The following is a 14,449-nucleotide window of genomic DNA, read 5'->3' as shown; positions in this document are numbered from 1 at the left end:
GATATTTTTAAAACCCTTGATTTCATTTGTTTTATTAAATTAACTTTTTGAGATATTTATGGTAAGACCAGTAATTCATATACCTGCCTGAGCTTATTGGTTTTTGGTACCAGTCAATCATTAAGGTGTTTGTAGTAGTATTACGAATAAATTTAGTATCTAAGAAAGGTAGAGTACCATTTTCATCTTCTCTTTCTAAGGTAAATTGAATGTAAGGATCATAACTGTTGAAGATGAACAAGATTTCATCCAAGGCATTGGAAGGTAGGCTAAGTATTATGTCATCAACATATTTCTTAATAAAACAAAGGTCAAAAGGTAGTACTGGTATTACTACGTCCAACAAATCGTCCATCACATAACATGCAATAATAGGTGAAATTGTCGCTCCCATAGGAGTACCAAATTTTTGAGAATAATATTGATTATTAAAAGAAAAATATGTGTTATTAAATAAAAAGCTAATTAAATTTAAGAAGGCGTCTTTCTCAATGTTACAGAAATTACGAATAGAAGACCATTTTTTATTAATAGCTCTTAGAGCTGCATCTAAGTAAACATTACTAAAAAGGGAAACAACATCCAAGCTTGCAATAACATAATTAGGTGGAAGTTTAAAGTTGTTGAATTTGTTAGCAATTTCAAAAGAATCTTTTATGTAGTAATCATTATTAGTGTCTTTATCTTTATCTTAATCTTTATCTTTCAAGAAGAAAATTCGATAAACAAAAAATCAGATGTAAGACATCTCAGTGAAATTTATTCTTATTTGCTCACTTTAGACAAAAATAACCAATTTAAATTTAATAATTCAGATTCTTCTTTAATTTGATACATAATTTGTAGATTTTTTCAGTATACTACATAATAATAAAAGACAAGGACTATGAAACAATTTTGCATTTATTAAAACTTTTATATTATCATTTCGCTCTTTTCCTATTTCAAAATTTATTAGAAATTTATAACAAAATTGTAATTGGTTCAGTGGTTGTGACGTTTCCGTATGAATTCAAAGAAAAATGAATAAACATCCATAACATTTTGTTAGACATTTTGTAAAATGCCAATTAGACATACATAATTTTTTTAAAAATATTTTAACTTTTATCGCTTTATACTCAGATTTTTTTAAGTTTTTATATAGTTTTTACTTTAATTTATATTATTTACTATTTACCAAGACAAAATTTCATTGTTATGTCAGTATTTAACAACTAGGCTCTACATCCTCAAATAATGTAAGTACCAAAACATATAAATAATTTTTTAGTAAGGTTGTTCTGTGATATGCGGTGTTTATAGTGAGAGTATTAGCTCTGCATTTCTCAGAGCAATATTTTGTTATTTTTGTGTTTCTGGGGATCCTAGACACCTAGTTTAGTGAGAGAAAACTATGGTGTTTTAGATTTTTGATGGCACAAAGATAACAATTTTTATTGATTTTATTTAGACTAATTGTTAAATACTGTATATTTATATTTGTAGTTTCCCTGAAGATGATAATAAACATTATCGAAAGCTTGGAATTATTATAAAGAGTTTTCTTTGAGATTGCTGCTACCCCAATATTTCAACCTTGTTTCCTAACTGTTCAGCAAAGATTATATACCTGTTAACTACAGAGACAATGGGGTTTTACCAGAACATCGGTATTGAATTTGGTGACATTGCAGTCCAGAAATTGAAGTCTTGGTCAAAAAGTAAAATAAAATTGGCAAATGAATACAACAGAAGATGTTTCCTTTTAAAATGCCGAACAACGGGCACACTTCCACCTCACATTAGACATAGTACGAAACCGATCCTCTCACTGATCCATAGACAAAATACCTACACTGAGGAATCTATAAGATTATGTAATAAAATGGGATCTAAGGTTCTAAATATTGAAATTAAATCTAACCATAAACTTATTAATAAATTAGAATCAGATTTAACAAAATTTAAAATAGACATTATTAACTTAACATCAGAATTAATTTTTTTAAATTTCCAATCAAAACAACAACGAGTATATAACCGTAAATTTCACATAATTAAAAATAATAATTTAAAAAAATTTGATAAGCTATATAAAGATAATGTTGATACTTTGTTAAATATTAAACCAAACTGGATAAAAAATCTAACAGAGGTTGTGATACCAGATGATATTTTTCGTTTTTTGGCTCTTGGCCCCAAATTTAGTATTGAACCTATACTAGGAATACACATTCCTATTAAAAAAATGTTATCTTGTATCGACAACATCACCTCGTCTATATCTGATACACTTGTAAGGAATGTACTGATAGCTAAATCTACAAACGTAATTACTAATCAAATTCACAATTATGGGAGGTACCAAAGTAGCGCATCTGTCTTTTACCATAAACTACTAGTTAAAACTAAATATTTTCTGAAAAATAATCCTAATATTGTTGTTACAAAATCTGATAAAGGTAATATAACAGTAATTTTGTATAAAGAACAATATTTAGAATTATCTTCAAATATACTAAATAATAGAGAAGCCTATTCTATGTTACCAAAGGACCCTACTTCTTCTATTCAACAAAAATGTAATAAATTAATAAAATCACTAGTAGATACAAACCAAATAGATCCTAATACAAAAAAGAAACTTATGTGTTATAGTGGTATTTCACCAAAATTTTATGCTCTTCCTAAAATACATAAACCTACACTATCAGTACGTCCTATAGTAGCTTGTGTTAATGCTCCTACACAGTTTTTGGCTTCTTTTTTAACTGATATATTGACTAAAGCTTATGACACTAATAATGATTACTACATAAAAGATTCTTTTGAAATTGCTAACAAATTCAACAACTTTAAACTTCCACCTAATTATGTTATTGCAAGCTTGGATGTTGTTTCCCTTTTTAGTAATGTTTACTTAGATGCAGCTCTAAGAGCTATTAATAAAAAATGGTCTTCTATTCGTAATTTCTGTAACATTGAGAAAGACGCCTTCTTAAATTTAATTAGCTTTTTATTTAATAACACATATTTTTCTTTTAATAATCAATATTATTCTCAAAAATTTGGTACTCCTATGGGAGCGACAATTTCACCTATTATTGCATGTTATGTGATGGACGATTTGTTGGACGTAGTAATACCAGTACTACCTTTTGACCTTTGTTTTATTAAGAAATATGTTGATGACATAATACTTAGCCTACCTTCCAATGCCTTGGATGAAATCTTGTTCATCTTCAACAGTTATGATCCTTACATTCAATTTACCTTAGAAAGAGAAGATGAAAATGGTACTCTACCTTTCTTAGATACTAAATTTATTCGTAATACTACTACACACACCTTAATGATTGACTGGTACCAAAAACCAATAAGCTCAGGCAGGTATATGAATTACTGGTCTTACCATAAATTTTCTCAAAAAGTTAATTTAATAAAACAAATGAAATCAAGGGTTTTAAAAATATCAGACAACTCATTTCATAATACAAATCTAAGAATATTATATAATATATTCATTGACAATTCCTATCCAAAAACCCTTATAAAGAAATTACTTTTTAATACATCTGACATCTCATACACAAATAATAATAGTATTAACAACCAAAATTTAAATAATCTTACTAATGTTGCAGAAAACCAGGAACCCATTAACTTTAAATATTTTTCACTCCCTTACATTAAGAACATCACACCAAAGCTAAGCAGAATCTTTAATCAAATTAGTGGCATAAAAATAGCTAATAGTATCACATTATCTATTAACTCAATTTTTACTAGACTGAAAGATAAAACTCCTGCATTGTCTTGTTCAAATGTAGTTTATAATATACCATGTCGTAGTTGTAATATGAGCTATATAGGTATCACCTCGAGAACTTTATCATCTCGAATAATTTCACATAAAAGTGATTCTAGACTACATCCTGAACGTTGTGCTTTAGCAGAACATGTTTCCAAAGAGTGTCATGTAATGGATTATCAACATACTAAAGTACTAGCTTCTGAGAACTCATATAAAAAAAGACTTTTTTTGGAAATGGCTTTTATCTTTCAAGAAGAAAATTCGATAAACAAAAAATCAGATGTAAGACATCTCAGTGAAATTTATTCTTATTTGCTCACTTTAGACAAAAATAACCAATTTAAATTTAATAATTCAGATTCTTCTTTAATTTGATACATAATTTGTAGATTTTTTCAGTATACTACATAATAATAAAAGACAAGGACTATGAAACAATTTTGCATTTATTAAAACTTTTATATTATCATTTCGCTCTTTTCCTATTTCAAAATTTATTAGAAATTTATAACAAAATTGTAATTGGTTCAGTGGTTGTGACGTTTCCATATGAATTCAAAGAAAAATGAATAAACATCCATAACATTTTGTTAGACATTTTGTAAAATGCCAATTAGACATACATAATTTTTTTAAAAATATTTTAACTTTTATCGCTTTATACTCAGATTTTTTTAAGTTTTTATATAGTTTTTACTTTAATTTATATTATTTACTATTTACCAAGACAAAATTTCATTGTTATGTCAGTATTTAACAACTAGGCTCTACATCCTCAAATAATGTAAGTACCAAAACATATAAATAATTTTTTAGTAAGGTTGTTCTGTGATATGCGGTGTTTATAGTGAGAGTATTAGCTCTGCATTTCTCAGAGCAATATTTTGTTATTTTTGTGTTTCTGGGGATCCTAGACACCTAGTTTAGTGAGAGAAAACTATGGTGTTTTAGATTTTTGATGGCACAAAGATAACAATTTTTATTGATTTTAGTTAGACTAATTGTTAAATACTGTATATTTATATTTGTAGTTTCCCTGAAGATGATAATAAACATTATCGAAAGCTTGGAATTATTATAAAGAGTTTTCTTTGAGATTGCTGCTACCCCAATATTTCAACCTTGTTTCCTAACTGTTCAGCAAAGATTATATACCTGTTATATATATATATATATATATATACCTATATATCATATTAGTGACGCCATCCGTCTGGACGTGATGGCGTAATCGATTATTTTTTTAAATGGGACTAGGGGGTCGTGTGACAGGTCATTTGATAGGTTATTAAATTCTCTATTCAGCAATATAAACATTGACATAATTATTTATACAGGGTGGCCAAAATTTTTTTTTTTAATTATATTAATTGACAAAAAAAGAAGAATGTGTGTAATTTATTTAATTCAAAATACTGTTTACTGCTGTCAGAAATCAGAAAAAAAATGTTTATTTCACAAATAAATATTGCTTTTCGCTTAAATTAAATGTTTAAACTTCCAAGAGGCAGGTGGTTGGCTTGGACATTGAATTTAAGCGAAAACCAATGCAATGTTTATTGGTGAAATAAACATTTATTTATGTTTTTGACAACAGTAAAATGTATTTTGAGTTAACTAAATTACACACATTCTTCTCTTTTTGTCAATTAATTTAATTTAAAAAATTTGTTTTTGGCCACCCTCTATAAGTCTTTATGTCAATGTTTATATTACTGAATAGAGAATTTAATAGCCTTTCAAATGAGCTGTCACATTTAATTTATTTAAAAAAATCATCGATGACGTCATCGCGCTCAGATAGATGACGTCACTCATATGGTATATATGCCAACATATCGTAATTTAAAAATAAAAATCTACCTGTTTCGGGATTTTTCCTTAACATCGCCGGTTTACGAAATAACGAATTTATTCCTTTCATTTGCACCATACTGTATAAATATCTATTAAACAAATAAAATAAATAGAACTATCATTTATATCTTTGAAAACGGTCTTTGTATATAGAGATCTAAACGTCAGTAAAACCCTGTAAATAAATATATTGTGACCTATTTCGAACAAATAATATTTAAAAAATATAATATAATTAACATTGAAATACAAGTGAGTGTACGCCACTTGATCTTCATACATCTTTCCGTACTTCATCGACTTGAAATGATGAAATCACTCTCCCAATATACGTAACATAAGTATAGTAGAATAGTATAACTAATAAAATAACTTTATTAGTTAGTATATCTAATGTATCATCTAGTGTCTAGATTTTTTTGAGTTGCCACTAATCTGTAAATACAATTTTACTTGTGTCGTGATATCTATTTTTTGGAAATATTATTTAAAAAATCATTTGCTGCTGCTTGGGGTCATTATAGGTACCTGAAATTCATTAATTAAGTTGTAATACTTAATTATTTTTTCTTGATGTAATATTTTAGATGTTTCGAGATAGAAGCCACTTTTCCACAAGATTCTCTACTGATAATTCAGGTCTATGATTGGGATTTGGTTGGCTCAGATGATATGGTCGGAGAGACAAAAATTGATTTAGAAAATCGGTTTTATAGCAGATACAGAGCCAGTTGTGGATTACCAGAAGTATATGAAGAGTAAGTAGTTAATGAAAATAATGAAAAACCCTAATTTTTGCTAAATATTATTTATTCAATAAAATTTAATTTTGTTCATATTTGAGTATTAAGGATGCAGAATTCTATTGAAATTTTATCTAGATAAGCGGCAGGTGATGGATGTATGTATATTGTAGATCCTCCCATGTCCGCTATTTTTATCGGCTTGTGTCTTTATAAAGGGCCTAGTCGGGTAAGATGATGAAAAGTGCCCCCAACTTGATTCGAATTCCATATAGGTCGCCGTTTAGCATATATAGTGAAACTCACTTTCTAAAAATTTTAGCCCCCTAAGTGGTCATGTGACCCACCTAGAGCCTAATTAGGGTTTCTATTTTTTTATTTTTTATTTCAGCCGCATCGAGAACTATAAAAAAAGTTGTAAGCTTTAAAAAGTTCTGTCCGAAAATTTTTTTTTTTTAATTTTTGGCGGGAAATTTAAATTTTAGAACGATTTTAAAATTTTAAATAAGTATAAAAAAATAACTAAGACATTCGTTTTCACGAAAAATAACTTAATAAGCTTAATACTAATGTTTCACCCTGAATTTTTTCAAATTTTTAAAATTCGTGAGACGCACCTTTAAAAATAAAAACCGCATTTTTCGGTTTTTTTTTTCGTTTGTGAAGAAAACAAAATTTTACACATTTTTTCCAATTTTGCCGAAACTACTGGCAACATTGTAATAAAATTTGGCGAGTTTTAAGAGGTAGTTGTGCATTTTTTGACGTACAATTAAGAGTTTTATATTTATCATTGGGGCGCATAGGGGTAATGGTCTGAACTTTTTAAAGAAAAAAGATAGTACGCCACTGACATATTTCAAATTAACAATCGTTTTTGAATTCCTCGTTCAATTTGTGACCAAAAATCTATCTTCCTATTTATTCATACGACGATTTATTCAAAAAATAAAACATCTTACCCTTACAAAGTATTCGAACTTCTAGTAGGTAGTTTCTACATCTACATAAACTCGTACATCCATTATAAAAACTAATTCGAATACTTTGGAAGCGTTAAGATATTTTATTTTTTGCTGCAAAACGGCGCGTCGTATGAAAAAATGAGAAGATAGTTTTTTTCTAGCAAATTGAACGGGGAATTCAAAAATAATTGTTAATTTGAAATATGTCAGTGGCGTACTATCTTTTTGTCTTTGAAAAGTTCAGACCATTACCCCTATGCGCGCCAATGATGAATATCAAATCCTTTATCGTATGTCAAAACATGCACAATAACTAGGGGAGAGTTGGACAAAACCAGGTATCACTCCAAAAACGGTCTGTATCTTTTGCTATGTGAGAGTCGCAAATGTTTGCTGCAGATTGAAATATTCTCAAATGACTTAAGTTTGATATGCCAATGCCAATTTTTAAGAATATTCTTGGATTTTTAATTTTTTTTTATTTTTATGAAAATATTGCAAAATACCCGGTTTTGTCCAACCGGTATGATAAAACCGGGTAGTAACTTAATTACCATGTAAAAATACTAATGGGCAGAAAATAAAATATTTATTAAAAGTACAAAGTGTGAACAAAAATCGAAAATATATCAACAGAAGTCACAAATAAAAACTTAATTTACATCATCATAGGCACTACAGGCGTCATAAGCCCATTTGGTGCAAGACACACATTTTATCCAGCCTTCCTTCGCATTATAATTTGAAAATAGTTAATTGTAATATAGACACGCATCGTCATTATTATCTTCTTCCTCCAAACTCTCCAAAATTTTGTTTTTGGTGCAGTTCTTTTTACCACGTTTTTGGGAAACCGGTCCTGGTAAAGAGACAGTGAGGTCGATTTAAATCCGCTCCGCAAAAAAACTTCAAATACTGAAGCTTTGCGAGCAGAAAAATCACCAAATTATTTGCAAAGTGTAAATAAGTGAGTTAAGAAATTTACAGTGTAAATTTAAAAAGAATATTGAAAGTAAGATCCATACATTATTAATCTAACCTAGTTTTAATAAAATTATATTTTAACTACTAACAGTAAAATAATTACAGTCATAGTCAAGTTTTTTGGCACTGATAAGAAGTCAAGGTCCTATGGGTGGACTAGCCGAAGCTGCTTTCAGCAGTGGTAATTACTAATAAATTGATTTAATTATAATTAAGGTACTTTGGTATCTATCTATCGAAAAATACAGAGTCGGCTTTCTGAACGAAAACAAGAAGATATTGAAGAATAAGAAGATATTGAAGAATAAGAAGATATCGAAGAATAAGAAGATATTGAAGATAAGAAGAAGACATTGTTGATAAATCTAATTTATTCAAGTGAACATTAATTGTTGATATAAATAAATAAATAAGATATTAAATGGTATTTAAATAGTTTTATAATTAAAGTAAAAAAATTGAATAATATATAAATATTTTGTAATTAAAGTAAAAAATTTAATTAATTTGATTTAATCAAGTAGGTTTTAATTTGATTTAATATTTGTATTTATAAATACATACCTACTTTAATAATTTGAATAGGAAGAAAGATGGCGGATGGTAATGATAGCATTAATGAGGACGGTAAAAGAAAAAGCAAAGAGGAGCCAGATATATTTAGCAGGAGTAGAAAAGTGAACCGAACACCAGACAGGTCGAAACCATCAACGAATGAAACCAGCAGCCAGAACGAAATGATGAAACTAATGAGACAATTAGCAAGCGATAACAAAAAGAAAAACAAGGACCTGGAAGATATAAAAAATACAATGGGTAATATGATTGAGGAACTAAAAGAAATTAGGAAGGAAAATAATGAATACAAATTGCAAATGAAAGAAATAATAAGAGAAAATGAAAATCTAAAGAAAGAAATGGCTACGATGAAACAAAAAATAGATAAAATAGAAATAACCTTGGAAGCATGTCAGAAAGAAAAGAAGAAAAATAACCTAATAATGAGAGGCTTACCACTAGACACAATAGGAACAGAGCAAATAGAGAACTTCATAGAAGCAAAAATGGGAGTAAAATCAGAAATAAATAGGGTACAAAAGATAAATGAAACAATGTGTGTTATAGAATGTAAAAAATTCGAAGATAAAATGAAAATACTGAAAGCCAAGGGTAAACTAATGAGCTATAAACAACATAGAGTATATATAGAATGTGACCTAACATTAAAAGAGATAGAAATACAAAGAAACCTTAGGAAGATAGCAGCAGAGGAAAAGACTAATGGGAAAAGGACAAAAATTGGATATGGATTCATAATTATTGAAGACATTAAGTGGAAATGGAACCAAAAAACAAGACGGATAGAAAAAGTAACATACAATACAGAACCAACTTGTTCAAAAAACTAGCTGTAGAAAACACAATGATGGACCGAGAAACAAAACAGGCAAAGAACAGGGACATGACCAGATTTAAAGATAATAACACAAACGTAAGGAAAAACAAATTGAAGTACAACTTAAACATAGAAAAGAACAGAACAATTCTGAAAATGGCATCATGGAATGTAAGAGGTATAAATGGGAAAGAAATAGAACTGGGGGAAGAAATTAGAGATAAGAGCATTGAAATAGTAGCTATAACAGAGACAAAGAAAAAAGGAAGAGGATCAATAATATTAGAAAACGGAATGTTACTAATATACAGTGGAGTGGAAGAAACGAAGAGAGCTCAGGCAGGAGTAGCGTGCCTGATTAAGAAGGATAGTATCAACAAAGTAAAAAATTGGATATATTACAACGAACGTATACTAAGAGTAGACATATATATGGATACAGAGGAAACCAATACAAACCTAATCATATGCTATGGACCAGATGAAGACGCAACAAAAAACGAAAAGAATGAGTTCTGGGACAAATTACAAGAAGTGATAAATGATTGTACAGAGAAAATGGTGATCACAGGAGACATGAACAGTAGAGTGGGGAAAGAAGCAGAAAAATGGAACAATGTCATCGGACCGTATGGGGAGGAAAAAATAAACAAAAATGGAAAATTACTACTTGAATTCTGTCTAGACAATAACCTGGTGATTATGAACACACACTTCCAACATAAAAGGATACACAAGATCACAAGAGAAGTCAAATCAAGAGACGAACAATCAATTATAGACTATACTATAGTGCAAAAAACAGAGAAGAACTGGATAAGAGACGTAATGGTGAAAAGGAGTTATGAAATTGGTAGTGACCACTATCTACTAGAAACCACATTCAAAAGCAAAAGAAAAGAAATAAAAAGAAATGAGAACATAAACAGAGAACACAAAGAAATAATAAAAATTTATAAACTAAGGGAAGAAACAACGAAAATAAGATACACAGAAGGGCTAGAGAAAGAAATAGACAATGAACATATAATAACAGAAACAATAGAAGAAGAATGGGGAAAATTTAAAAATGCGATGATAAAAACAGCTAAATCAATATGTGGAACCACAAGAAATAACAACAGAGGGAAACGAACGTCTTGGTGGAACGATGAAGTGAAAAGAGAAATAAAAGAAAAGAAGAAATTATGGAAAGAATACATACAAGACAAAACACAACAAAAATATGAAAATTATAAGAGAAAAAGAACAAAAGTTAAAGAGATAGTTAGGAAAGAGAAAAAGAAAAGTTGGGAAAAATTCGGAGAAAAAATGGAAGAAAACAGCACAGAAAACGTAAAATTATTTTATAGAACACTGAAAAACCTAAGAAGCAACAAAGAAACGAAACTGAAACAAATAATGAACAAGGAAGGAATAATAATAAATGACGATAAAACAATAATGGAAAGATGGAGGGAACATTTCCAGCTGTTACTGAATGGAAATCAAGTGAACACAATGGAGAAGGAAAGCCACATAAAGAGAGTATCCATAAGAAACACGGAAAATCCAGAAACTATAGAAAAAGAAGAACTAGAAGAAGCAATAAGAAAGATAAAGATTGGAAAAGCACCAGGAAGCGATGAAGTAGCACCAGAAATGATGAAATATATAGGAATAAAAGCAAAAGAAAAATTGTTATACATATATAACCTAATATGGAAGAGAAAAGTAATACCCAGAGAATGGACAAATGCAGTAATTATACCTATATACAAAAAAGGAAACACAAGAGACTGTAAGAACTATAGAGGTATATCACTACTATGTGTAGCAGCAAAAGTATACGAAACCATAATAGAAAGGAAAATCAGAAAAGAAATAGAACATAAATTAGAGGACGTACAAAGTGGATTCAGGAAAGGACACAACACACAAGACCATATATTTACCATGCAACAAGTAATAGAAAAAGCATTAAAGAAAAATAGAGAAATATACCTGAGCTTTATAGACATGGAAAAAGCCTTCGACTCAGTCAAAAGAAAAGATATATGGGAAAGCCTAAAGAAGAAGGAAGTAAGCGAAGAACTGATAGAAGCAACAAAGAGTATATACATGAAAACAACAAATACAGTAAGAATGTTAAATATACAGTCAGAACCATTTGAAACAACTCAAGGAGTTAGACAAGGGGGAAGTCTCAGCCCAGTGCTATTCATAAATGTAATAGATGAGATAGTGAAAGAATGTAAGAAAACTTTCAAGAAATACTGCATCGGTTGGAACAGAATGCAAATGATAAACGCTGAGATGTGTATATTTGCAGACGACATAGTATTAATTGCGGAAACAGCAGAAAAACTGAAATACAACTTAGAGAAATGGAACCTAGAAGCAAGCAAATACAACTTAAACGTAAACAAAGAGAAGACTCAGATAATGAAAATATCAAGGAAACAAGGGACGGAAGATCAAATAGAAATAATGATAGACCAACATCAATTAATACAGACAAATTCATACAAATACTTAGGAACAGTAATCAACAACAAAGGAGACATAGAGGACGATCTTAACAACAGAATGGAAAACACAGGAAAACTATTCCAAGCACTAAATAGAGGATTCCTTAATAACAAAGAAATATCAACAAAGACCAAGATGACAATATACAAAACAATATATAGACCTACGGTGACATATGGAGCAGAAAATTGGATATTAAACAAAAGACACCAGAGCAGAATACAGGCAGCAGAGATGAAATACCTCAGAAGAACGATAGGAGTAAAAAGAACAGATAGAATCAGAAATGAAGAAATAAGAGAAAGACTCAAAATCAAGCCGATACTCGACTCAATCAAGAAGAAAAAATTGGCATGGTTCGGACATCTAACCCGGATGTACAATGATAGACAAGTGAAAAGAGTGTGGGAAGCCAAACCAATAGGTAAGAATAGAAGAGGAAGGCCCATCAAAGAATGGAACAGTGACATTTCGCAGATACTGCAGAGTAAGGGTAAGACTTGGCAGGAAGCAACACAGATGGCACCCAATAGGAAGGAATGGAGAAAGTTCGTTAAGAGCTAGGACAATTCAGAAGATTGTAAAATATTGTAATTTATTGAATTGTAATTTAATGAATTGTATTATAAATGGCCCTACACCGAAAGGTACTAATGGGTCTACTGATTAAGTAAAGTAAGTAAAGTAAAGTAATTGTAATATAGACACGCATCGTCATTATTATCTTCTTCCTCCAAACTCTCCAAAATTTTGTTTTTGGTGCAGTTCTTTTTACCACGTTTTTTCTTTTTTTGTCCAGTTCATTTAATTTTAATTTTTTTACGACTGGAGATTTTTTTTAATTTTTCCTACTAGCTTTCTTACTAGCTTCTTCAACAGAAGAAGTCACACGTTGTAGTTAACTAACAGCAAAAAAACCACTGCAGAAACTGGAAGTAACAAGAGGTCTGATAAAATCGGGTAACCGGTTTTGTTGATTTTCGGACTACCCGGTTTTGTCAAACTCGTAAACAAGACATTAAATGTTATTTAAATTTTTAAATTATGATATAATATTCAAAATTTTTGGCCAAATTAAAGGTAATATACTAGGTTACATGTATTACATTTTGAAATGGCCATTAGTTATTCATTAGAGGAGAAAACAGCTATCAACTTACTTTAAAAATCGAGTTTCCTGCATCAAAAAACAGGTGAGGTCTTACTGCTCCGGCACAAATTACTCAAATGAGGCAGAAATGAATACACACGACTGTTGGTGATAAAGGGACACTAATTTTAACATTGTCTAAAAGATAGCAGTAGACAGTTAGAAGAATTAAGGGGTACTCGGTTTTGTCCAACTCTCCCCTACCTCTTAAAATCCGCCAAGTTTTATTACAATGTTGCCAGTAGTTTCGGCAAAATCGTAAAAAATGTGTAAAATTTTGTTTTCTTCAACGCCCTGTATCTTGAAAATGGATGGCGTTACAAAAAAATTTTATTAAGCAAACCCCAATTATGTTTCAGTGTTTTACCTATTCTAGTGACGGTGTTACCTTTTTTGAAAAACATGTATAAAATTGTATCAAAAAACGAAAAAAAAACCGGAAAAATGCGGTTTTTTATTTTTAAAGGTGCGTTTCACCAATTTTAAAAATTTGAAAAAATTCAGAGTGAAACATTATGCAAAAATACACGTTATATATTTTTGTCGTAAAAACGAATGTCTTAGTTATTTTTTTATACTCATTTAAAATTTTAAAATCGTTGTAAAATTTAAATTTCTTGCCAAAAATTAAAACAAAAATTTTTTCGGACAGATCTTTTTAAAGCTTACAATTTTTTTATTTAAAGTTTTTCGCTAGTTCTCGATGCGGCTGAGATAAAAAATAAAAACATAAAAACCCTAATTAAGCTCTAGGTGGGTCACATGACCACCTAGGGGGCTAAAAATTTCAGAAAGTGAGTTTCACTATATATGCTAAACGGCGACCTATATGGAATTCGAATCGAGTTGGGGGCACTTTTCATCATCTTACCCGGCTAGGCCCTTTGAAAAAAGCTCAGGCAACAGATAGTTACCAAGGATTCTGCACTTCGACGTATAGAACATTTTTCTGTGTCTAGATAAATGTCGCTAACGCGTCCTACGTTTTTAATATTTTATTTAGATGCATACTTTGACAGTTTGGATTCAGTTCGTTTCGGGATACAC

At 29.8% G+C, this 14,449-nt stretch overlaps 1 protein-coding gene across 1 annotated transcript in view; it reads left to right on the top strand.

Annotated features, from left to right (window-relative positions):
- The window catches only part of LOC126890248 (otoferlin-like), a 224,148-nt gene that overhangs the window by 200,505 nt on the left and 9,194 nt on the right, over positions 1-14,449 (top strand). Inside the window, exon 19 of the mRNA XM_050659104.1 lies at positions 6,241-6,411. Within this exon, the coding sequence (XP_050515061.1) occupies positions 6,241-6,411 (171 nt within the window). The remainder of the gene's footprint in view (positions 1-6,240; positions 6,412-14,449) is intronic.

This window comes from Diabrotica virgifera, chromosome 8 (assembly GCF_917563875.1).
Source record: "Diabrotica virgifera virgifera chromosome 8, PGI_DIABVI_V3a".
In the NCBI taxonomy this organism is placed as follows: domain Eukaryota; kingdom Metazoa; phylum Arthropoda; class Insecta; order Coleoptera; family Chrysomelidae; genus Diabrotica; species Diabrotica virgifera.
This window is presented reverse-complemented; position numbering and strand designations above follow the sequence as displayed.